We start from the raw sequence: 26,361 nt of genomic DNA on the forward strand, positions 1-26,361 counted from the left end.
TGTGATCTGTAGATCCCTGCAACTATGTCCTGGGATATAAACATTGGGTTGTTATTTTACCGGAAATGCACAAGGTCCTTTACTCAGACAATTAATCCACAGATAAAATGGTAAACCGATTTTGTTTCTAGTAATCTCTCCTCCTTCAGGATTCTTCTTCTTCTTTGGACTTTATATGGCGGTTGGCAACCAACTTTAAGATGCATTACCAACTGGACTGGAGTGTGGACCTCAGTTCATCTTTCTATCACCCACGTGGGTATATGCTCCTAAAAACCAATGAGGAGATGGGAGAGGCGGGACTTGCAGTGCGTCAAGCGTCACAAATAGAACCAAGTTCTATTTTAGCGCCTGGCTACGCAGACACTTGTTGACGCGCGCTAGCAGAGCGGTGCAATGATAACATGTGTACATTTATTTTGCAACCCTCGCGCAGCATGTCACACACTCACATAGCCAACACACATCTGGACTGCATGGAGGCTCAGTTGTTCTAGGTAATCTGGTGTAAGACTGTGTGTAGATACCTGCCCATTCACTTGAACTAGCCTGAAAGTAATTTGTTTGTGGTCTTAAATAAAGCCAGGTAGAATTCCTTACGACCCTGCCCACTCTGTGTATGTGTGTTTGTTTATTTACGTTAAGGTTCCTAACAGGGTCTCCGTCTATCTGGGAGGGCTGCACGGGCACTTCCCTCCATAAATATTTAGCAGGCCGTGACCTGACTCGAACAAAATTGACACTCGCCGTTTAATAACTCTGTTCTGCCAGGGGAAGGAGTAACTCTATACTACTTTTAACAGAGAGATATGTCACACCACACTGTCAAAAAGCCTATTTAATGAAGTGATGGACTGTATGTAGAGAATGATCTGGTGAGATTAGACAGTACAGTACATTAGGAAAGTATTCAGACCCCTTCACTTTTTCCACATTTTGTTACGTTACAGCCTTATTCTAGAATGGATTAAATAAATAAAAAAATACCCATCAATCTACACACAATACCCCATAATGAGAAAGCGGAAAAAGGTTTTTCGAAAAAATTTCAAATTTTAAAACAGAAATACCTTATTTACATAAGTATTCAGACCCTTTGCTCTGAGACTCGAAATTGAGCTCAGGTGCATCCTGTTTCCATTGATCATCCTTGAGATGTTTCTACAACTTGGAGTCCACCTGTGGTAAATTCAATTGATTGACAAAACGATGATGGCGATGAGTCGATGATGGCTCCGAAAGCCTTTTGGAATGGGTCTGTGGACTTTTCCATGTTAATATTAAAGTCACCAAAAATTTGAATATTATCTGCCATGACTACAAGGTCCGATAGTATTTCAGGGAACTCCGTGAGGAACGCTGTATATGGCCCAGGAGGCCTGTAAACAGTAGCTATAAAAAGTGATTGAGTTGGCTGCATAGATTTCATGACTAGAAGCTCAAAAGACAAAAACATAGTTTTTGGGGGGTAAATTGAAATTTGCTATTATAAATGTTAGCAACACTTATGCGGAGGATAAGCGGAGGATGCGGGGATATGGTCTCTAGTGTAACCAGGAGGTGAGGCCTCATTTAACACAGTAAATTCATCAGGCTTAAGCCATGTTTCAGTCAGGCCAATCACATCAAGATTATGATCATTTATTAGTTCATTGACCATAACTGCCTTGGAAGTGAGGGATCTAACATTAAGTAGCCCTATTTTGAGATGTGAGTTATCACAATCTCTTTCAATAATGGCAGGAATGGAGGAGGTCTTTATTCCAGTGAGATTGCTAAGGTGAACACCGCCATGTTTAGTTTTGCCCAACCTAAGTCGAGGCACAGACACGGTCTCAATGGGGATAGCTGAGTTGACTACACTGACTGTGCTAATGGCAGACTCCACTAAGCTGGCAGGCTGGCTAACAGCCTGCTGCCTGGCCTGCACCTTATTTCATTGTGGAGCTAGGGGAGTTAAAGCCCTGTCTATGTTCGTAGATCAGATGAGAGCACCCCTCCAGCTAGGATGGAGTCCGTCACTCCTCAACAGGCCAGGCTTGGTCATGTTTGTGGGTGAGTCCCAGAAAGAGGGCCAATTATCTACAAATTCTATCTTTTGGGAGGGGCAGAAAACAGTTTTCAACCAGCGATTGAGTTGTGAGACTCTGCTGTAGAGCTCATCACTCCCCCTAACTGGGAGGGGGCCAGAGACAATTACTCGATGCCGACACATCTTTCTAGCTGATTTACACGCTGAAGCTATGTTGCACTTGGTGACCTCTGACTGTTTCATCCTAACATCGTTGGTGCCGACGTGGATAACAATATCTCTATGCTCTCAACACCTGCCAGTTTTAGCTTTAGCCAGCACCATCTTCAGATTAGCATTAACGTCGGTAGCCCTGCACCCTGGTAAACAGTGTATGATCGCTGGATGATTCGTTTTAAGTCTAATACTACGGGTAATGGAGTCGCCAATGACTAGGGTTTTCAATTTGTCAGAGCTAATGGTGGGAGGCTTTGGCGTCTCAGACCCCGTAACGGGAGGAGTAGAGACCAGAGAAGGCTCGGCCTCTGACTCCAACTCGCTGCTTAATGGAGAGAATCGTTTGAAAGTTTCTGTCGGCTGAATGAGCGACACCGGTTGAGCATTCCTACAGCATTTCCCTCCAGAAGCCATGAGATATTTGTCCGGCTGCAGGGACTGTGCGAGGGGATTTATACTACTATCTGTACTTACTGGTGGCACAGACGCTGTTTTATCCTTTCCTACACTGAAATTACCCTTGCCTAACGATTGCATCTGAAGCTGGGCTTGAAGCACAGCTATCCTCGCCGTAAGGCGATCCTTCTCCTGTATATTATGAGTACAATGACTGCAATTAGAAGGCATCATGTTAATGTTACTACTTAGCCGCGGCTGGTGGAGGTCCTGACGAACCACGTCCAGATAAAGCGTCCGGAGTGAAAAAGTTGAATGGGAAAAAAAGTAGAGCGAGGGAAAAACTAAAAATATAAACGTAATTAAAAAGTAAAAACCGTCAAATTGTCAGGTAGCAAAGTAAGGTTAGCAACAAAACGCACAGCAGCACTTGAAAAAGTCTGTAAATTGTGACCGGAAGTGACACACACTAACAGTCTGTTGAGGTCGGTGTAACTCCAGAGATGCGTCTGACAATTATATTTTTGTTCAGTGTATATATACACACTGTGTACAAAACATTAAGAATAAATAAATGATACATATATTTTTCCGTTGTTTTCATAAAATAAACACAGTGACTTTTTACACATCAGTGATTTCAAATGTTTTATTATAAAGACTGCATGGGGGTTTTAAAACCTGTTGAGGATAGAGGGCGCTATTTTCACTTTGGGGAAAAATCGTGCCCAATTTAAACAAAACAGAACTCATTTTGCAGCAAACTTCCTGTCAGAAAGTGAAAAATCTGAAATCGAGGCTCTGTTCCAGGGCCTCCCTATCAATTTGCTTGAAATTTATGACTATACATGCACTTCATACGCCTTCCACTAGATGTCAATAGGCAGTGAGAGGTGAAATGGGGAGTCTAGCTATATCTATGGTCAAAAGAGAGGTCTTGGAATGACAGGACCCCAATTTCCTTTGTTCAGGAAGACGCAGGAAGGACATCAGCTTTGGCTTCTGAAAAGCTTTCCTTATAGACGGCTAATATCTCCGGCTTTGATTTTATTTGATAAATGTGATAATATCATCGTAAAGTATGTTTTTTCAATATAGTTTTATGAGATTATTGAAATTTTTTCGGGAGTTTTGGCGTGTTCCGTTCTCTGCGTTTGGTGACGATGGACAGCTTCGCGCCACGTGGCAAGTTTTGGTTGCTAATTCGAGAGGGAAAAAGGACATTCTAAAACCAAACAACGATTGTTCTGGACAAAGGACCCCTTGTGCAAGATTCTGATGGAAGCTCAACAAAAGTAGGACCCATTTATGATGTTATTTCATATTTCTGTCGAAAATGTTTACTATTAGTTTCCGCCCAGATTTTGGGCGCTCTCTCGCTATAACGTAAGCTGTATGTCGTACTAAAGTTATTTTTAGAATTCTAACACGGCGATTGCATTAAGAACTAGTGTATCTATCATTTCCTGTACAACATGTATTTTTTAGTAAAGTTTATGATTAGTTATTTGGTCAGAATAGGTGAGTGTCAGAAATATATCCGGAGATTCTGGAAAATAGTTGCTACGTTTTCACAATGTATCCGTATAACCACGGATTTCAGCTCTAAATATGCACATTTTCGAACAAACCATATATGTATTGTGTAATATGATGTTATAGGACTGTCATCTGATGAAGTTTATGAAGGTTAGTGAAAATTAATATCTTTTGCTGGTTTTGTCGCTATCGCTACTATTGCCTTGAATCAATGCTGTTGTGTGGTTGGCTATTGTAGTAAGCTAATATAATGCTATATTGTGTTTTCGCTGTAAAACACTTAAAAAATCTGAAATATTGGCTGGATTCACAAGATGTTTGTCTTTCATTTGCTGTACACCATGTATTTTTCATAAATGTTTTATGATGAGTATTTAGGTATTTCACGTTGGTCTCTATAATTACTCTGGCTGCTTCGGTGCTATTTGTGATGGTAGCTGTGATGGTAGCTGCAATGTAAAACTATGATTTATACCTCAAATATGCACATTTTTCGAACAAAACATAGATTTATTGTATAACATGTTATAAGACTGTCATCTGATGAAGTTGTTTGTTGGTTAGTTTGGTTGGTTCTTGGTTAGTTAGGTTGGCTTTGTGCATGCTACCTGTGCTGTGAAAAATGTCTGTGCTTTTTTGTATTTGGTGGTGAGCTAACATAAATATACGTGGTGTTTTCGCTGTAAAACATTTTAAAAATCGGACATGTTGACTGGATTCACAAGATGTTTATCTTTCATTTGCTGTATTGGACTTGTTAATGTGTGAAAGTTAAATATTTCTCAAAAATATTTTTTGAATTTCGCGCTCTACCTTTTCAGTGGAATGTGGGAGGAGTTCCGCTAGCGGAACCCCGGGGCTAGACAGGTTAACTTAAGGCCTGTTTTTTTATGCTGGAGATACATGAGGCGTCACTGGTATAAAACTTGGTGGTGCCGAGATATCTATATTTTGGGGATATACGGTTCAGTAATTACTTGCCATTGCTTTAGCTGTGGTTATGTAATATCTATTTCATGTTTGTTATAGAAATGCTATGAAAATGCGATAGGCTTACTGTAATGAAATGTTCATGATATTGAGGCTTTCCCTCAGTAAATACAACACACATCGTCGTTCCAAGTCGGTTTGAACCCACAGTCTTAGTGTTTCGGCAACATATTCCAACCAACACAGTCATCTATGCTACACTTTATTACACTAAGCTCTGTCCAATCCATCTGTGCGGGAGTGTGTGCCAGTATGTATGGAAGTCGAGGAATGTGACGGTGATGATGACTCACACAGAGAGGACGCACTGGTCCATACAGGGGGAAAGGAACACGCCCCATCCAAAGTATTCTTCGCCTCTCCAGACATAGTAACATTCCTCTCTCCCTGACTCACTGTCATCTCAGCATAATATTACTACTATAACACCATAGTAATACAGTTCAATTAGGTTGCTGAGAGAAATACACACTTCCTAATTAGTCACTGTTATAATAGAGAGCCTCAGTGGTGTCATCAAAGCCACATTCTTGGTGAATTAATGTTGGCGCCACTGATTTAATAAGTGGGTATAGCTGTGTGTGAACTCTAGTTAAGCTATCCAATGTTAACCTTATTCATTCAGAGACTCTTCTTTAACTACATGTTCAATACGGGCATGTTTTATGTTGTACATTCATCTCCAGACGTATGCTTATGACATGTTAAAAAACTACTTTTACTTAACATGTGTTCAAGACACTTGTTTGCTCTTGTACTTCAGTTAAATTACTATAAGAGAAGTATTACAATAGTAAGTTGTGGATAAACAAAGCAGACTTTACTCTAATAGGATAAGACTTTTCTCTAGAACCTTCAGGCCATTTTCACTGTGAGAGGGGCTTTCCCTGTACTCCCAAATAGAGATATGTTTTAAGGGTCAGTGTCCCCTTGGCGTTCCTCTCACCCCTCACCCCTCTCGGATGAGAACCATGAAGCCTTTATTTCATTTAATTTCTTCCGCAAATGAACACATTTAAAGACATGACTAACAGGAAGTGTTGAGTGTTGTGAAAAGAAGATGCTTTGTGTTTCATTGAGTTGGACTTTTTCACAGGCTTCTACTTGACTATGTGTGTATTTTGCCCTGCAGCAACTCTTCTGTTCCTCTGATAACTTCGGAGGTCTGTGTGTGTAGTTTTGGGGGGATCCATCCAGACAGTACTCGATTAGAGACGTTAGCACCCATTTGAGAAAAATTCTTGGAAGTGTAGGAATCAAGAATAAAGGCTATTTGTGGTTCTGGTGTCTTAAGTTGCATTAAGGCTCATTGACTCCATACTACTTCCTTCCATTGCTAATATAGTCATATTTCTTTGCAAGGAACTCCAAAGAGTTTGAAGTCTCCACACTGCCTCAGCGGAGTGACTCTGGAAACATCCCTTCATGACTGGTGACATTCGCCATATGATATATAGAGCAGTGAGCTGTCACCTCTCCAGAAAAAGGGAGTGAGTGAAGAGAGAGGGGTTTCAGACTGATTTCCATTTGCTTTTCTAAAGTCTGGTGGAACTGTATTTGAAGGACACGGGAGGACAGAGTGAATAGGAGAGAAAGGGGTGAGGGGTAGTGTAGAAAAAAACCCTCCCAAAGAGATCTGGCATTACCCAGAGCTAAACCCCCCTATACCTCTCTCCCCCATGCACCCTTGACCCAAGCATTACTTCCATGCTGCTTGAGTTCCGAACACACACAATGAGGTGGGGAGGAAGGGGTTTTGGGGGTGTAAAAGGGGAGTGAGGAGAGGTTAGGTGTGGGGGGGGGGGGGCTTACCTGAAAGATCTCTTTAACTGAAGGAATGTTTAAGGCTAACTATATGGTCACTGACCTAAATATTATTTTTTACTCTTTTTATGTTTTGGCTGAAAAAGCATCATTGTTTGGTTTTCCTAACTTTGTGGGAATTCCTCAAAGATAAAGAATGTGCTTTGGTAGTTTGCAAATACCTGGAACTTGGGCTCGCTCATACTTATATAAATGGTATACTTATATAAATATATATGGTATTTTCCATTTATCGCTCATGATGTCATGAGTCTCCTGGTCGTGGCCAGCTGCAACACAGCCCGGTATTGAACCAGGATCTATAGTGATGCATTGCCTTAGGCCGCTGCGCCACTGGGGAGACCCGTAACATACCATTTAACCTAAAGTAGCAGACGTTAAAGAAATCTCCTACATACTGGTCTTGATGAGAAGAAATAAAAACTGTTGGGGCATTACCTTCTGCACTGTTCAACCAATCCAGTAAATGTGGAGGAGTTAGATGGAGTGTCACCTTGTTAACGTCCAAAAGCGGATGCCCTCTTTCCAATTCCCCTGAAAGCCGGAACATCTGGTTGTTGGGGATTCGGCAGAGGCTGCATACCATTAGATCAGATTGGTGAGTAGCACTTGGATAATTCCTAGGGAGCATCTTCCTATCTCACTGGTGTAACTCTACTACAGTTGTAGCTAAGACCATGCATGGTATACACCACTCTAGCCCTGCCAGCCCTGCTTTCCTGAACCTCCTACATCCTATTGATAATTTAGGGCTCTATTCAATCTGTATCGCTGAAGTGTTACAGATTGCGAGCTAGAAAAGGTAACATAACGTGGGGACATTGCCTTTAAATTTCAATCACGCTGTAATGCTAAACTTCCACGATACAAATTGAATCGTTAAGAAATGTGTTTATTGTAAGTTAGAAAACAAAGCCACTGCATGATAGTCCTGATAATCTGCTGATTTCATGACTTGCGCACTTTCAAGACCCCCAGTAACGGAGATAGTAAAGCAACCTATAGCATTATTGAACCTCCCCATGTTTGATTGTAGGGAGGGCGTTCTTTTCATTGAATGCTTCTTTTGGTCATTGGTAAAGCTGATCTGTATTGCCAAAGAGCTCTACTTTTGTTTCACTGGTCCACATAACATTTCCCCCGGGATTTAGGCTTGTTTACGTGGGTCTTTGAGAAGTTAGATCAAGCTATCTTGTGTCTCTTTCAGCCGTGGGGTATCCCTACGGTTACCAACAACCAAATGAAGCATTCAAAGAAAATAACACCCTCCCTACAATCAAACATGTGGGAGGTTCGATAATGCTGTGGGGTTGCTTTGCAACCTTGAATGTTGAATGTGTGTAAAACATAATGAAATCGACAGATTATCAATGTGTTTTGGAGTGCAATGTTCAACCTAACGTCCAAAAATTGTCTCTCTGTTGAAGGTTGTGGGTCTTCCAGCAAGACAACAACCCCAAACACACATCAAAAGCACCTTGGAATGGTTCATCAAAAATGCTGGAGTAGCCAGCAAAAAGTCCAGACCTAAATCACACCCATAACCTATGTGAAGAGCTGAAAACAGCAGGTGGTGTAGGACACCCCTCAAACATTAAAGAAATAGAGCAGTTTTCTGTTGAAATGTGGGCCGAATTTCCTAGTAGAGAGGTGCAGCAAGGTCATTGATGTCTACAAGAAGCATTTGTTTGCAGTTAACTTGGCCAAAGGCTGTGAAACCAAGTACAAGATACGGGATGCCAATCATTTTGTCCATTCCATTTGTCTTTATTTTCTAAATTAAAAGTGTAAGTTTACAATCTAAAACATTTAATTGGTTCTGCAATGTTGAAAATCCTATAACAAGGTGTGTGTGTGTGCGTGCATATATATATACACACACAGACAGTCGTGGCCAAAAGTTTTGAGAATGACACAAATATTAATTTCCACAAAGTCTGCTGATTCAGTAGAATACTGAAGTATAAGTACAAGCATTTCATAAGTGTCAAAGGCTTTTATTGACAATTACATGAAGTTGATGCAAAGAGTCAATATTTGCAGTGTTGACCCTTTTTCAAGACCTCTGCAATCCGCCCTGGCATGCTGTCAATTAACTTCTGGGCCACATCCTGACTGATGGCAGCCCATTCTTGCATAATCAATGCTTGGAGTTTGTCAGAATTTGTGGGTTTTTGTTTGTTCACCCGCCTCTTGAGGATTGACCACAAGTTGTCCATGTGATTAAGAGCTGGGGAGTTTCCTGGCCATGGACCCAAAATATCGATGTTTGTTCCCCAAGCCACTTAGTTATAACTTTTGCCTTATGGCAAGGTGCTCCATCATGCTGGAAAAGGCATTATTCGTCACCAAACTGTTCCTGGATGGTTGGGAGAAGTTGCTCTCGGAGGATGTGTTGGTACCATTCTTTATTCATGGCTGTGTTAGGCAAAATTGTGAGTGAGCCCACTCCCTTGGCTGAGAAGCAACCCCACACATGAATGGTCTCAGGATGCTTTACTGTTGGCATGACACAGGACTGATGGTAGCGCTCACCTTGTCTTCTCCGGACAAGCTTTTTTCCGGATGCCCCAAACAATCGGAAAGGGGATTCATCAGAGAAAATGACTTTACCCCAGTCCTCAGCAGTCCAATCCCTGTACCTTTTGCAGAATATCAGTCTGTCCCTGATTATTTTCCTGGAGAGAAGTGGCTTCTTTGCTGCCCTTCTTGACACCAGGCCATCCTCCAAAAGTATTTGCCTCACTGTGCATGCAGATGCACTCACACCTGCCTGCTGGCATTCCTGAGCAAGCTCTGTACTGGTGGTGCCCCGATCCCGCAGCTGAGTCAACTTTAGGAGATGGTCCTAGCGCTTGCTGGACTTTCTTAGGCACCCTGAAGCCTTCTTCACAACAATTGAACCGCTCTCCTTGAAGTTCTTGATGATCCGATAAATGGTTGATTTAGGTACAATCTTACTGGGAGCAATATCCTTGCCTGTGAAGCCCTTTTTGTGCAAAGCAATGATGACGGCACGTGTTTCCTTGCAGGTAGCCATGGTGACAGAGGGATAACAATGATTCCAAGCATCACCCTCCTTTTCAAGCTTCCAGCCTGTTATTCGAACTCAATCAGCATGACAGAGTGATCTCCAGCCTTGTCCTCGTCAACACTCACACCTTTGTTAACGAGAGAATCACTGACATGATGTCAGCTAGTCCTTTTGTGGCAGGGCTGAAATGCAGTGGAAATGTTTTTGGGGATTCAGTTAATTTGCATGGCAAAGAGGGAATTTGCAATTAATTGTAATTCATCTGATCACTCTTCATAACATTCTGGAGTATATGCAAATTGCCATCATACAAACTGAGGCAGCAGACTTTGTGAAAATGTATATTTGTGTCATTCTCAAAACTTTTGGCCACGACTGTATACACTACCGTTCAAATGTTTGGGGTCACTTAGAAATGTCCTTGCTTTTGAAAGAAAAGCTAAAAAAAATGGTCCATTAACCTGTTAGTGTGTAGGGGGCGCTATTTTCACTTTGGGAAAAAATCGTGCCCAAATGAAACGGCCTTGTACTCTATTTTAGATCGTACAATATGCATATTATTATTACTATTGGATAGAAAACACTCTCAAGTTTCTAAACTGTTTGAATTATATCTGTGAGTAAAACAGAACTCATTTTGCAGCAAACTTCCAGATAGGAATCTTCCAGATAGGAATCGAGGCTCTGTTCCAGGGCCTGCCTATTCAACTGGCTTATATCTATTGATATACATGCACTTCATACGCCTTCCACTAGATGTCAACAGGCAGTGGGAGGTGAAATGGGGTGTCTAGCTTGATCTGAGGTCGAACAAGAGCTTTTGGAGTGACAGGTCCGGAAATTTCATTGTCTTCGAAGGCGCGAGAAGGAACCCCAGATTGCCTTCTGAAAAGCGTTCGGTATACACGGCTAATATCTCCGGCTCTGATTTTATTTGATACATGTGATAATATCATCGTAAAGTATGTTTTTTCAACCGAGTTTTATCAGATTATTCAACGTTTATCGGGACTTTTGGAGTTTTCCGTTGTTTGCGTCGAGAGAAGATGGACATGTTCGCGCCACTTGGCTAGCTAAGGTTGCTAATTCGACAGGAGAAAAGGACATTCTAAAACCGAACAACGATTTATTCTAGACCAAGGACTCCTTGTACAAGATTCTGATGGAAGCTCAACAAAAGTAAGAACAATTTATGATGTTATTTCGTATTTTTGTGTGAAATGTTTAGTCCTATTCTCCGCCCTTTTAGCGGGCGCTGTCTCGCAATAACGCAAGCTGTATGTCGTACTAAAGTAATTTTTAAAAATCTAACACAGCGGTTGCATTAAGAACCAGTGTATCTTTAATTTGCCATACAACAAGTATTTTTATGTAAAGTTTATGAGTTATTTGGTCAGATTAGGTGAGTGTCAGAAATATATCCGGACATTCTGGGAAAAAGTTGCTACATTTTCACAATGTATAACCACGGTTTTCAGCTCTAAATATGCACATTTTCGAACAAAACATAAATGTTTTGTGTAACATGATGTTATAAGACTGTCATCTGATGAAGTTGTCCAAAGGTTAGTGATTTATTTTATATTTATTGCTGGTTTTTGCTAAAGCTATCTTTGCGGTGAATAAATGCGGTTGTGTGTTTGGCTATTGTGGTAAGCTAATATATTTCTATATTGTGTTTTCGCTGTAAAACACTTAAGAAATCTGAAATATTGGCTGGATTCACAAGATGTTTATCTTTCATTTGCTGTACACCATGTATTTTTCATAAATGTTTTATGATGAGTATTTATGTATTTCACGTTGCTCTCTGTAATTATTCTGGCTGCTTCGGTGCTATTTGTGATTGTAGCTGCAATGTAAAACTATGATTTATACCTCAAATATGCACATTTTTCGAACAAAACATAAATGTATTGTGTAACATGTTATAAGACTGTCATCTGATGAAGTTGTTTCTTGGTTAGTGACTAATTATATCTATATTTTGTCGGTTTTTTGAAAGCTACCTATGCGGTGGATAAATAGCGTTGTGTGTTTGGCTATTGTGGTGAGCTAACATAAATATATATTGTGTTTTCGCTGTAAAACATTTTAAAAATCAGACATGTTGGCTGGATTCACAAGATGTTTATCTTTCATTTGCGGTATTGGACTTGTGTGGAAGTTAAATATTTAAAAAAATATATTTTTTGAATTTCGCGCTCTGCGAAGGCAGCGGAATGTTGTGGGTGTTCCGCTAGCGGAACCCCGGGGCGAGAAAGGTTAAAATAACATCAAATTGATCAGAAATAGTGTAGACATTGTTAATGTTGAAAATGACTATTGTAGCTGGAAATTTCTTACAGAGGCCCATTATCAGCAACCATCGCTCCTGTGTTCCAATGGCACGTTGTGTTAGCTAATCCAAGTTATTCATTTTAAAAGGCTAATTGATCATTAGAAAACCCTTTTGCAATTATGTTAGCACAGCTGAAAACTGTTATTCTGGTTAAAGAAGCAATACAACTGACATTCTTTCGACTAGTTGAGTATCTGGATCATCAGCGTCTGTGGGTTCGATTACAGACTCAAAATGTCCAGAAACAAAGACCTTTCTTATGAAACTTGTCAGTCTATTCTTGTTCTGAGAAATGAAGGCTATTCCAAGCGAGAAATTGCCAAGAAACTGAAGATCTCGTACAACGCTGTGTACTACTCCCTTCACAGAACAGCGCAAACTGGCTCTAACCAGAATAGAAAGAGGAGTGGGAGGCCCCGGTGGACAACTGAGCAAGAGGACAAGTACATTAGTGTCTAGTTTGAGAAACAGACGCCTCGCAAGTCTTCAACTGACAGATTCATTAAATTGTACCCGCAAAACACCAGTCTCAACGTCAACAGTGAAGAGGCGATGCTGGCCTTCTAAGCAGAGTTGCAAAGAAAAAGCCATATCTCAGACTGGCCAATAAAAAGAAAAGATTAAGATGGGCAAAAGAACACAGACATTGGACAGAGGAACTCTGCCTAGAAGGCTAGCAACCCGGAGCAAGTATTCAACCACAGGAGGTTGGTGGCTCCTTAATTGGGGAGAGAGGGCTTGTGATATTGGCTGGAGCGGAATAGGTGGAATCGTATCAAATATATCACAAGGTTTCCTCTGCTGTTTTGTCTCCACTCATGCCACTGACTGGAGCAAGTTCCTCGTCTGGGCTGCAAAATGCTCACAACACACTGCCGAACTCGTCCACTGGACTGTCTCCATTCGAGTGTCAGTTCGGGTTATTTGTGAACTTTGTTTCCCCAAACTTTACTTTGTACCTACTGTGGCAGACCCGGGGGTTTGATCAAGACGTTTACATAGATCAGACCTGGACAGAGTCTGATTAGCTCGGTTTCAAGGGTGTTTATTAAATAATAAATCAAAAAGAAAAGAACAGGTCTCCCCCATGAGACCCTCTCCGGTATACCTTCTCCTGGGCTCCGTGTCTTCCTGTATCCTGTCGGGCACACAAACTCAACTCCCTCGTCTTAGCTCGGGTAACCGTATCCAACCACATGGAAGTCACCTCACTTCCCGTAGTCCTCCTGTGTACTGCCCTTCTGGCAGCTTTATGGGCCTTGCACAGTGGATGAGCAAATCGCCCTTGATTACTCACCAGCTCCTAATCAGCCCCAATTAGTCCTGGCTGGAGAGCCCGTCGAGACCTGGCACGTCCAGCAGATCGAGTCATCGCCTCGTGATGTATACTCCATCTGTTACCAGGCCTCGACGAGACTCCCCCTGGTGGCTGACCTGCTGTACGCCACACTACTGTTGATCTTTTTCCAAGTAAAGTGTTTATGTCTATCCTAACCACTGGTTACTCGTCTGGTTCTCTTCTCAGATTCAAACACAAAGACCAGGGAGGTTTTCCAATGCCTCTCAAAGGGCACCTATTCGTAGACGGGTAAAACAATTAAATAAAAAGTCATTGAATATCCCTTTGAGCATGGTGAAGTTATTATTTACACTTCGGATGGTGTATCAATACACCCATTCACTACAAATATACAGGCGTCCTTCCTAACTCAGTTACCGGAAGAGGGAGGAAACCGCTCAGGGATTTCACCATGAGGCAAATGGGGACTCTACAACAGTTAGAGTTTAATAACTGTAATGGGAGAAAACTGAGGATGGATCAACATTGTAGTTACTCAACAATACTAACCTAAAAGACAGAGTGAAAAGAAGGAAGCCTGTACAGAATACAAATATTCCAAAATGTATCCTGTTTGCAATAGGGCGCTAAAGTGAAACTGCAAAAAATATGTCAAAGAAATGATTTGAGGCAAAACCACACAACACATCACTACCATTCTTCATATGTTCAAGCATTTTTAACAATTTCATAAAAACATTTTTTCACTTTTTCATTGAGGTATTGTGTGTAGATTGTTGAGAGAAATGTTCTAATTCAGGCTGCAACACGTGGAATATGTCAAGGGGTATGAAAGGCAGTATTATAGGGCACAACGCAGCACTGCAATAGGCATGGATTTGTTTTGGGTGCATTACGGCCACAAAGGGGATGCCGCCGAGAAATTCGAGGCATTATCAAGTGCTTGTCAAATTGTGAATGAGAGACTATTGGAGTGTGTACAGCTTGCACAAAAAAACAAAGCTGAGCTCATGCCTTTCAAGCGACTTTTTTCATATCAACATTAGTCTCATCATGCAGCCTTACAATGCATTAAAAATCAAAACATATAGCCCAACGTTTGTAGAACAACTAAAGTTACATTAATAACTCTAAATTAAGCATATATGTAGGAGTACCTATTTCTTAACCACTCAAGACAGAATAGCCGCATGTGCGCACTCCCTCAAATCGTTTGGAGAAAATGTATTCTATTCAGCTTTGTTCAATTGTATTCTTCATACTATAAAATAATGCCACGGAATATTAAACAAGTCTTGTCTGCTAAATTAACCAGTGTAGCCCACAGCCATTTGGCATAGCCACATCAGGATCTAACATAAGGACAACTCAGAGTATTGTTGGGTTCTGAGAATAGGAAATATACTTATTCATGTCACTAAGGTAGAGAGGGTAATGTATAACATTTACATTATGTCAGGATAGGTTATTGTTAGCCATCAGGGATCCTCTGGGAGGAGAAGAGATACAGTCTGGTACCAGTCCCCTTGAGCATGGTGAAGTTATTATTAAGTATACAGGCGTCCTTCCTGTGAGTTGGGGAGGAGTGAGCACTTTGGGGCAGAGGTCAGGTCAGATGAAGTGAGGAAGAACAGATATCACTAATGGTTCTGTCTAGCAACAGAGATGCATTGGCTGTTCAGATGTGTAGGAGGAGACTCAGCATTAGGAGAAAGGGTTAAATACAGGTGCTCGTGTGAATATGTTTTCGTCGATTCAGCTGATTGATCCTTTGGGAAGAATAAAGTTGGTTTAAGCTTTCAGTGTCCGAGTTCTTACTCTAATAATTAGAACCTACCAATATGCTATAATTTTTTTCTGAAATGGACTACATTTTCTATATATCATGCTTCTTTTAGACCTGTCTAAAATAAATAATGGATTTATTGTGAAGGTGTAGGCTATATTACATGGATTTATTTGACTTTTTAAACTGGCTTGTAGCCTGTGTGGAAGCCAGGAGATGATAAATGTGTTTGTTAATTAACGGTCAATTACTGTGAGACCGACAGTTACTTGTTTGACAATCACCAGCTGAAGACATTTCGTGACTGCCACAGCCCTAGCCTCACATATCTCTCTTAAAATATACGTGTTTTTAGGGATATACGGTTCCTTTTTTCCATATTTTGTTATGTTACAGCCTTATTCTAAAATTGATTAACAGATTTGGGGGATTTTTTGAAAATGTATTACTAATAAAAAACAAATACCTTATTTACATAAGTATTCAGACCATTTGCTATGAGTCTCGAAATTGAGCTCCTGTTTCCATTGATCATCCTTGATGTTTCTCCAACTTGATTAGAGTCCACCTGTTGTAAATTCAATTGATGGACATGATTTGGAAAGGCACAAAACTGTCTATATAAGGTCCCACAGTTGACAGTTCATTTCAAAGCAAAAACCAAGCCATGAGGTTGAAGGAATTGTACGTAGAGCTCAGATCTGGGGAAGGGTTCCAAAAAAATGTCTGCAGCATTGAAGGTCCCCAAGAACACAGTGGCCTCCATCATTCTTAAATGGAAAAAGATTGGAAACACCAAGAGCTGGCCACCCTGCCAAACTGAGCAATCGAGGAAAAGGGCCTTTGTAATGGAGGTGACCAAGAACCTGATGGTCACTGACAGAGCTCCAGAGTTCCTCTGTGGAGATGGGAGCACTCCACCAATCTGCAGCACTCCACCAATCAGGCCTTTATGGTAGAGTGGCCAGACGGATGCCACTACTCAGTAAAAGGCACATGACACACCACTTAGAATTTGACAAAAGGCACCTAAAGGACTCTGACCATGAGAAACAAGATTCTCTGGTCTGATGAAACCAAGATTGAACTCTTTGGCTTGAATGCCAAGCGTCAAATCTGGAGGAAAACTGGCACCATCCCTATGGTGAAGCATGGGGGTGGTTGCATCATGCTGTGGGGATGTTTTTCAGCGGCAGGGACTGGGAGACTATTCAGGATCGAGGGAAAGATGAACAGTTGCAAAGTACAGTGAGATACTTGATGAAAACCTGCTCCAGAGCGCTCAGGACCTCAGACTGGAGTGAAGGTTCACCTTCCAACAGGACAATGACCGTAAGCACACAGCCAAGACAACGAAGGAGTAGCTTCAGGATAAGTCTCAATGTCCTTGAGTGGCCCAGCCAGAGCCTGGACTTGAACCCGATCGAACATCTCTGGAGAGACCTGAAAATAGCTGTGCAGCAACACTCCCCATCCAACCAGACAGAGCTTGAGAGGATCTGCAGAGAAGAATGGGAGAAACTGCCCAAATACAGGTGTGCCAAGCTTGTAGCGTCATACCCAAGCACACTCGAGGATGTACTGAGTAAAGGGTGTGAATACTTATTTATTTATACATTTGCAAAAAATCGAAAAACTTGTTTTGCTTTGTCATAATGGGGTATTGTGTATAGATTGAGGAAAATATTGTATGAAATTTAGAATAAGGCTATAACGTAACAAAATGTGGAAAAAGTCAAGGGGTCTGAATACTTTCTGAATGCACTGTATATAATTTGTTTAATTTAAATTGAAACTTTATGCTCCAATGTCTTATGTCTTAGTTTAACATTTCTTTTGATATATTACCTTGTGTTTTTCACATTCTTTCATCCCTTAGAGAAATTGATGAGAAAGATCTTTCATTAGTTGGCTCTAAAAAGATAGGATTATCTTCAGACATGCATTAAAAACTAACATTAGCAAGGTTGTCAGAGGGCAAATTATTAATATTGAACTGTATTCTAATACTGTTGTTTTATGGGTATATTGCGTGTGTGGTGGGGGGGTTAGGGACGTGTGTGTGTGTGTGTGTGTTGATCTGGCAGATAGACAGTCAGAAGAGAGAGTGACAGGGTCACTATGAAGAAATGAGCATGTTTTTCTGATTAAGAGACTGTGTGTCTCCCAGTCTGAGAGTCCAAGGGTAGGCTGAGTACCCCCAGAGAAAAGACTCCCAGCACCAGATGTGAGCTTTCCCCTGCTGTAGGGGGATGTCACAGGAAAGGGGGCCTCAGAGGTTTTACAGAGCCTGTGAACTTATCCCACTACCTCCACCCCACTCCTGTCAAAACACATAGACATGGCAGGAATTTCAGGCAGTGTGTGCGTGTGTGTATGTTTCTTTTTATCTCACCTGTCACTAGTTCAACAGCCACATTTTCTTTCTGTCAAAACAAAGTTTATTTGTAACGTGCGCCGAATATAACAGGGAATATAAATATTTCACCTTAGAGTGAAATGCTTACTTACAGGCTCTAACCAATAGTGCAAAAAAGGAATTAGGTGAACAAAAGGTAGGTAAAGATGTAAAAACAACATGTTGATAGAAGAACTGATTTAAGTTTCCCTGCATTAAAGTCTCCGGCCACTAGGAGCGCCCCCTCTGGGTGAGTGGTTTCCTGTTTGCTTATTTCCTTGTACAGCTGACTGAGTGCGGTCTTAGTGCCAGCATCTGTCTGTGGTGGTAAATAAACAGCCGTTAAAAGTATAGCTGAAAACTCTAGGCAAGTAGTGCGGCCTGCAATTTATCACAATATACTCTACTTCAGGCGAGCAAAATCTAGAGACTTCCTTAGATTTCGTGCACCAGCTGTTGTTAACAAATATGCACAGATTTGCCCCCCCCCCCCGTCCCGTCCCGTCCCGTCTTACCGGAGTGTGCTGTTCTATCTTGCTGGTGCAGCGTATATCCCGCTAGCTGAATATCCATGTCGTCATTCAGCCACAATTCCGTGAAACATAGGATATTACAGTTTTTGATGTCGCGTTGGTAGGATATTTGTGATCGTACCTCGTCTAATTTATTGTTCAATGATTGCACGTTGGCGAGTAATATTGACGTAACGGCAGCTTTCCCACTCGCCTTCTACGGATCCTCATGAGGCATCCAGCTCTGTGTCCTCTGTTCCTAACGTCTCTTGCACTTGCAACTAACTGGGATGTTGGCCTTGTCTGGTGTTAGGAGAATGTACTGTGCGTCCTGCTTGTTGACGTAAAAAATCTGTTTAATCCGAGGTGAGTGATCGCTGTCCTGATATCCAGAAGCTCTTTTTTGCTGATACGGTTGCAGAAACATTATAACAATAATTTACAAAATAAGTTACAAATAACGCAAAAAAAAAAAACACATTGGTTGGGCGCCCGTAAAACTGCTGCCTTTTCTTTCGGCGCCATTTTATAACCTAAACAATAGAGAAACTACGTCTTACAGTAGATGCATGAGTGGATAAAGTCGGTAGCTATAATTTTGGAAAAAGCAACACAGCTGAGGGGTTTACAGTATAGCCTTGTCTAAGCTTTCTTTGTTTTGAGACTGAATCTTTGTTCAAGCGTTGGCAATGGAATTGCTTTCATTGTGAAACACGTCTCCTCCAGGGCTTGTTGTTGGGTGGTGTCAATGATCAAACCATTGTTTTTTTACTTAATCTCACTGCAATCAATCTATCAAATGATTGATTAAATCCACTCAGGGGGTCAAAAGGGAATTTTTACTAGGATTAAATGTCAGGAATTGTGAAAAACCGAGCTGAAATGTATTTGGCTAAGGTGTATGTAAACTTCCGACTTCAACTACATTATATCAGTTTGATATTTTTTATTGTTTTCTACCCATTTTCCTTCTGCCCTGACAGTCTTGTTTCTAGTCTGGCTCCACCCTATGTGCCCGTGTGAGAGAAAGAGTGCCTGCTGGTTGTTGTTTGTGGGAATGTGTATTACCTCAACCTAAAGATGAATACTTATCTCTCTGTCATTTCAGTTGATGGCGTGTCCGTGTCTCAGAAGGAGGAGGTTCCTGAGACGATGGACTCCCTCCAGGCTGTGGTGGCCTCTCAGGTGAACAGAGAGGAGGAGGAGAATGAGTCTCCTGACGCCAACAACATCACCGGGCCTGAACAGAAGGAGGTTGAGGAGAAACCGGGCGAGGCCAACGAGGTGGGTTTCAAGAAGATCTTCAATTTCATCGGCTTCAAGTTCACTCTGAAGAAGGACAAAAATGAGAAGACTGACCCGATGCAGATGCTGAAGTTGATGGACAAGGAAGTGGAAGGAGGAACTAAGGGGTCTGAGGAAACTAAGGAGGAAGCCGCCACTGCAGAGGGGAAGGCAGCTGAGCCAGAGACTGCCACTGTTGAGGCTGACGCCGCTGAAACCGCAGCTAAGGCTGCAACTCCAGTGGATGCCCCATCTAAGACTGTGGATGGAGAGGCTGCAGAAAAAGAGCCCTTGGACCCAGCTGCAGCTGCAACTACCCCACGTGGCCAGGAGACCCCCATGTCCCCCTTCAGAAGGTTCTTTACACACGGAATCTTCTCCAACCAGCACAAGAAGGCAAGTATCAAAAGAGCCAAAGAGGAACCAAAAGAGAAAGCTGCTGAGGAGAAGATAAAGGAGGGAGAGGAGAAAGCAGAGGCTGGGGTGGAGGAGGAGCGAGAGAAAGCAAAGGAAGAGGTGAAGGAGGTGGAGCCAGTGACAACACCAGAAACTGAGACACCTGAAGCATCTGCCGAAGAGACCAAAGAGAAGATCCAAGCCGAATTTGCCATGGAAACCTCAGAAGCCGCTATTACTGATGACACCAAACAAGCGGAGGAAAATGTTGAAGAAGCTGTGGATTCAGACAAGGCCCCAGTTGAGATCACCACCAAGGCTGATCTTTTCTCATCCCAGAAGAAGGTCAAGGCCCAGGGAAGCCCACTGAAAAAGCTCTTTACTGGGGCTGGCCTGAAGAAGCTCTCTACCAAGAAACAGAAGAAAGACAAGAAAGATACGGAGACCAAGTTGACCGAGTCTGGGGAACAGGCGGCTGAACAGCTCCAGTCCTCTACAGAGTCGGCAGAGGTCCAGAAACCTGACAGTGGGTCATCATCTCCAGAGGAGTCTGGTGAGCATGCCATCGGGGTGGAAGCCACCCAAGCTGAGGCCAGCCAAGAGGCTGATGAGGAGGTAACCAGCTCAGACGAAGGGAAGAAGAAAGAAGGTATCATGCCCTGGTCCTCCTTCAAGAAGCTGGTGACACCCAAGAAACGAGTCAAGAGGCCCTCTGAGAGCGAGGACGAGGCAACTGTTGAGAAGGCCATGTTGACCACCCTGTTCTCCACTGAGAGTGCCATGTTTGTGGAGAAAAAGAAAGAGCCGGAACTCACTGAGGAGGAGCCAAAAACCGAAACCACAGAGGACCTGGAGGGCAGCACAGAGGACCCCAAAAAGATGAAGATGGACACCTCACTCTCCTGGGAGGCCCTGATGTGTATGGGCGGCAACAAGAAGAGGACCAGGAAGACCTCTGACTCTGAAGATGAGGAGAGCAAATTCGAAGAGGAGGCACCACCAACTGGGGAAGAGCAGGTTAAGACAGCAGAGTCTCCTCTTGGCAGCTCTGGAGAGGCAGATCAGGAAAACACAGTGTCATCCCCCGAACCATCCACTAGCCCCGCCGCAGGAGACTCCACCTGGGATACTCTCAAGCGTCTTGTCACCCATAGAAAGAAGCCCAAAAACGAGGAGAAGACAGATGAATCTGGTGGCGAACAGGTAATCTCAGACAGTGAAATTCCCAAAGAAGAGTCCTCCTTCTCTCTGAGGAAACTCATTCCCGGACGCAGAAAGAAGAAGCTGCTTTCCTCCAATCTGGGGTCTGGCGAGGAAGATTCCGACATACCAGCCGTGGTCCCTCTTTCAGAGTACGACAACGAGCACGCCGAGAGTAAAGAAGAGGCTGAAGCCGAAATGATAGTGGAGACAAAGGACTCTGAGGAAGCAGCACCAATCACTCAGGTCCAATTGTCCATTGAAGAGAGATCCCCCTCTTGTATCTCAGCCAAGGCGGTCATGGAAAACCTCCAGGAGATTCCACATGATCAGTTGAGTGACATCCCAGAAGAGGGTGCCGCCACCCCCAAATCTGCTGACACCACCATCGCAGAGGACATTGCAGAACAGACCACATTCCTGCTATCATGCCAAGAGCAGGAACCTGAGTTGTCTGTTGCCGAGCTGACTGCAAATTCTGATGCCGAGAACATTTTAGAGCAGATCCCAGAAGCAGTCACTTGCCAGGAGCCTGAGCTGTCTGTTTCCGAGGTAACTGAAGAGATGATCCCAGCCACGTATGGCGAAACCACCCCTCTGCCCAATGAGCCTGAGACAGAGTCTTTGGAGGTCCCGCAGGAGGCTGTGGAGCTGCTCAGTGATCTTCCAAGCCTGACTTCTGTGGAAATCATAGAGATCCCACTGGAGGAGGCTGCTTCCGTCCCAGAACCCACACCGCCGATCGAGTTCACCGAAACCAAATCAAAGGTTGTCTTGATGGTGCATGAAGAAATCGAGGGTTCCGCCATCTACACTGTCCTGGACACCAAGGAGATCACCAAGGTGGCTGTGGAGAAGCTTGTAATTCCCACCATGGAATGTCTAGCTGAGATCAGCAATGGTCTATCCACTGAGACGCCGGTAGAAGATAAGGCTGATCCAACTGAGGCGGCTGACGCTAATGAAGACCCAGTATTCAAGGCTCAAGTGGAGCAGGTCGAAAGCATATTCCTGGAGCCGCCACTAGAGAAAACTATTGAAGACATTCCAGATCCTAATATAGCCACTGAGGGTAAAGAGCATGAAGATGAAAAGGTCACCACGATCAATAATATCAAGATGGAGGTTGAAATTGTTGAGGCCCCTGCGGTGAATGAGAACATTGTGGACCCCATTGTACCAACTGTCGAAGACTCCATTGCCGCTAACATTGTGTATGGCTCTGAAACACCTGTCATTGAGGTCAAAAGTAAAGAAGAGATGGCTGCCGTCGAAGAGATCGCTGCTGTAGAGGAGGTGAATGAGCCTGCTGCCCGAGAAACGGTCACTTCACTAACTGATGCCAACCAGCCCACAGTCACTGAAGTGTGCGAGGCAGTCATTGTTGCCCCTGCTGAAGAGTTTGCCATTGTAAAGGAGACCACGTACCTCGTCTGCCCACTGTCCGAGTCCTTGGAAACCCAGCAAGTGGAGGTCACAGAGGCCGTGGCAGTGGAAAAGGTCTCAGTGGCAGTTGCAGAGCCCGCTGGCGATGACCAAATTCAAGTGCAGGTGACTGAGGTTGGTGTTACAGAGGCTGAAGAGACAAAGGAGGCAGAGGCCATGGAGGAGACGGGCTTGGTCATCGCTCAGGTGGTCATCCAGAGTGCTGTGGAGAAAGTGTCTGAAGCAGAGTTTGAACCCAAAGCGCCTGCCTCTGCCACTGCTACCATCACAACTGAAGATGCACTACCAGTCCAGGCGGTAGCAACGATAGAGAAAGAGATTGAATTAGTAGCAGAGGAGAAACCTGTCATTGCTGAAACTCCTGTAGTCCAAGTTGAGGCACCAGCACCAGAAACCCCAGCAGAGGTGTCTGCTACTCCAGAGGCACTAGCCGAGGCTGAAAAAACACAAAAGGAAGTCCACGAGGCTGTCCAGGTCATTGAGACCGTTCCAGTCACAATTGAAATCACAAAGAGTATCAAGGAGGTGGAGGATGTTCTCAAAGCGGAAGTAGAGGAAATAAAACAGGAAGTGGAATTAAAGCAAGCAATGGAGGTCAATGTAAGTGTGGAGAAAGTTGTAGAGGTTGAAGTTGTAACAGAGGTGGAACAGACAGAGAGTGAGACAGATGGAAAGGCAGAGGAGGAGATCAAAGAGGTAGAGGGCAACATCGAGGCATTAGTGGTTCAGGAAGTTCCACAATCTGAGGTAGAGGAAGTAGTTAAGGAATTCCAACTCAAGGTTCAACAAGCTGAGGTAATAGCAGTGGTTCAGGAAGTGATAGCAGAGGTTCCCACTCCAGAGACAGCTGAAGAGAAGTCAGAAGCAACGATTGTGACAGAAGAGACCCCAGTCCCAGATGCCCCCACAGAGACTGCTGAAGCCCCAGCCCAGCCAGAGGAGACAACTGCAGAGGTCGTAGTCCCACAGACCACACAGGTGGTCATACAGGTAACAGAGATCATTGAAGAGGCAGAAGAGGAAATCATGGTGGAGGAGGTGGTAGAAAAAGATGCCATTGTTAGCTCACCAGAGACAAAGGAAGCCCCGGCCAAAGAAGACACAACAGACCCTGAACAAACGCCAGACACCCCCACCCCTGAACCCACACCAGATACCCCCGCCCCTGCTCCAACTGTCGCCGATGTTGTCGAAACAAACATGAAAGACGACAGTGCCGCAGTTCAGGAACAGGCATCGGACGGCCCCCAGACAGCACTGGAAGAGCATCAAACGGATGTTTCAACAGAGGCTGTGGCTGCCATCCAAGACGCCCCAGTTAACAGCATGGAAGAGGAGGTTGCTCTTGCCATGGCTGTGACAGTTGCCAGCCCAGCGGAGGCAGCGGCAGAGAAGTCGACGTCGGTGAAGTGTGCGGAGGTGATGGTGCAGGTGATTGAGGAGGTGGTGAAGGAGATCAAACCTGTCTCCTAAGAGCTCACAGCAGCATCGTGAGCAGGTGAGCAGTCTATATTATACAATTACCTGTTTTAAGCAATGAGTGGATGTTGTCAAAGAGTTCCAAAAATATTTCCCCACAATTACTGTAAATGCATTTAGTTAACTTCTTATGGCTGCAAACCCGACGTCGGTACACTTATGACAACAGCCAGCTCAAGTGCAGGGCCCGAAATTCAAAAGATATTTTTTAGAAATATTTAACTTTCACACATTAACAAGTCCAATACAGCAAATGAAAGATAAACATCTTGTGAATCCAGCCAACATGTCCGATTTTTTAAATGTTTTACAGCGAAAGCACCACGTATATTTATGTTAGCTCACCACCAAATACAAAAAAGGACAGACATTTTTCACAGCACAGGTAGCATGCACAAAATCAACCTAACTAACCAAGAACCAACCAAACTAACCAATAAACAACTTCATCAGATGACAGTCTTATAACATGTTATACAATAAATTTATGTTTTGTTCGAAAAATGTGCATATTTGAGGTATAAATCAGTTTTACATTGCAGCTACCATCACAGCTACCGTCACAAATAGCACCGAAGCAGCCAGAGTAATTACAGACACCAACGTGAACTACCTAAATACTCATCATAAAACATTTCTGAAAAATACATGGTGTACAGCAAATGAAAGACAAGCATCTTGTGAATCCAGCCAATATTTCCGATTTCTTAACTTCTAGTTCCTCCCAAACCCGGATCCGGGAGCACCCCCACCAGTAAAAAAGCTGACTAGCATAGCCTAGCATAGCGTCACAAGTAAATACTAGCATCTAAATATCATTAAATCACAAGTCCAAGACACCAGATGAAAGATACACTTCTTGTGAATCCAGCAATCATTTCTGATTTTTAAAATGTTTTACAGGGAAGACACAATATGTAAATCTATTAGCTAACCACGTTAGCAAAAGACACCATTTTTCTTAGTCCACCATTTTTTCTCTCCACCAGTAGCTATCACCAATTCGACCAAATAAAGATATTGATAGCCACTAACCAAGAAAAAACTTCATCAGATGACAGTCTGATAACATATTTATTGTATAGCATAGGTTTTGTTAGAAAAATGTGCATATTTCAGGTATAAATCATAGTTTACAATTGCACCCACCATCACAACTCGACTAGAATAAATACAGAGAGCAACGTGTATTACCTAATTACTCATCATAAAACATTTCTTAAAAATACACAGCGTACAGTAATTGAAAGACACAGATCCTGTGAATCCAGACAATATTTCAGATTTTCTAAGTGTTTTACAGCGAAAACACAATAAATCGTTATATTAGCATACCACATGTGCAAACATTACCCCAGCATTGATTCAAGGCAAAAAGAGCGATAGCGTTATCACCACCAAAATATATTAATTTTTTCACTAACCTTCTCAGAATTCTTCAGATGACAGTCCTGTAACATCATATTACACAATCCATATAGAGTTTGTTCGAAAATGTGCATATTTAGCGGCACAAATCGTGCTTATACAATGGAAATAGTGTCCAACTACTCAAGCAATCTGCCCGGCGCCATCTTGGAAAGACACCTATTTTTATCGAAAACTATTCATAAACTTGACAAAAAAAATACAAGTTGGACAGCAATTGAAAGACAAATTAGTTCTTAATGCAATCGCTGAATTACATTTTTAAAATTAACCTTACTGCGCAATACAGGGTGCGCCAAAGCGAAGCTACCCAAAAAAAAATGGCGGATTATGCGTTTAACATTTTTCAACAGAACAACGATTTATCAGCATAAATAGTTCTTACTATTAGCTGAGCTTCCATCAGAATCTTGGGCAATGTGTCCTTTCTCCGGTCTAATCGTCTTTTGGTCGAAAGATGTCCTCTTGTCCTGTCGAAATGGCCACTAACGTTCGGCATGTACCGGAAAAGTGTCCAACTCTTGAAAGTGCGTCACAAAGAAATGCCAGAAAATCGCAATAAACTGATATAAATTGCTATAATTCGGTTTAAATGAACTACCTTATGATGTCTTTAACACCTATAACGAGTAAAAACATGACCGGAGATATATTACTGGCTGAACCAAAGCTTGGAAGGAGGCCAGTCTGACGTCCATCGTGCGTCAAGCGCAGGGCAGAAAAGAAAGGTACTTCCGCATCTTGGTCTTATATAAAGTCC

At 42.8% G+C, this 26,361-nt stretch overlaps 1 protein-coding gene across 1 annotated transcript in view; it reads left to right on the forward strand.

Annotated features, from left to right (window-relative positions):
- The window catches only part of LOC120023926 (A-kinase anchor protein 12-like), a 64,253-nt gene extending 40,086 nt beyond the window's left edge, over nucleotides 1-24,167 (forward strand). The window contains exons 3-4 of the mRNA XM_038968028.1: nucleotides 19,477-21,704; nucleotides 21,780-24,167. Coding sequence (XP_038823956.1) covers nucleotides 19,477-21,704; nucleotides 21,780-24,167 — 4,616 coding nt within the window. The remainder of the gene's footprint in view (nucleotides 1-19,476; nucleotides 21,705-21,779) is intronic.
- Nucleotides 24,168-26,361: the final 2,194 nt, after the last annotated feature.

Source organism: Salvelinus namaycush, chromosome 29 (assembly GCF_016432855.1).
Source record: "Salvelinus namaycush isolate Seneca chromosome 29, SaNama_1.0, whole genome shotgun sequence".
In the NCBI taxonomy this organism is placed as follows: domain Eukaryota; kingdom Metazoa; phylum Chordata; class Actinopteri; order Salmoniformes; family Salmonidae; genus Salvelinus; species Salvelinus namaycush.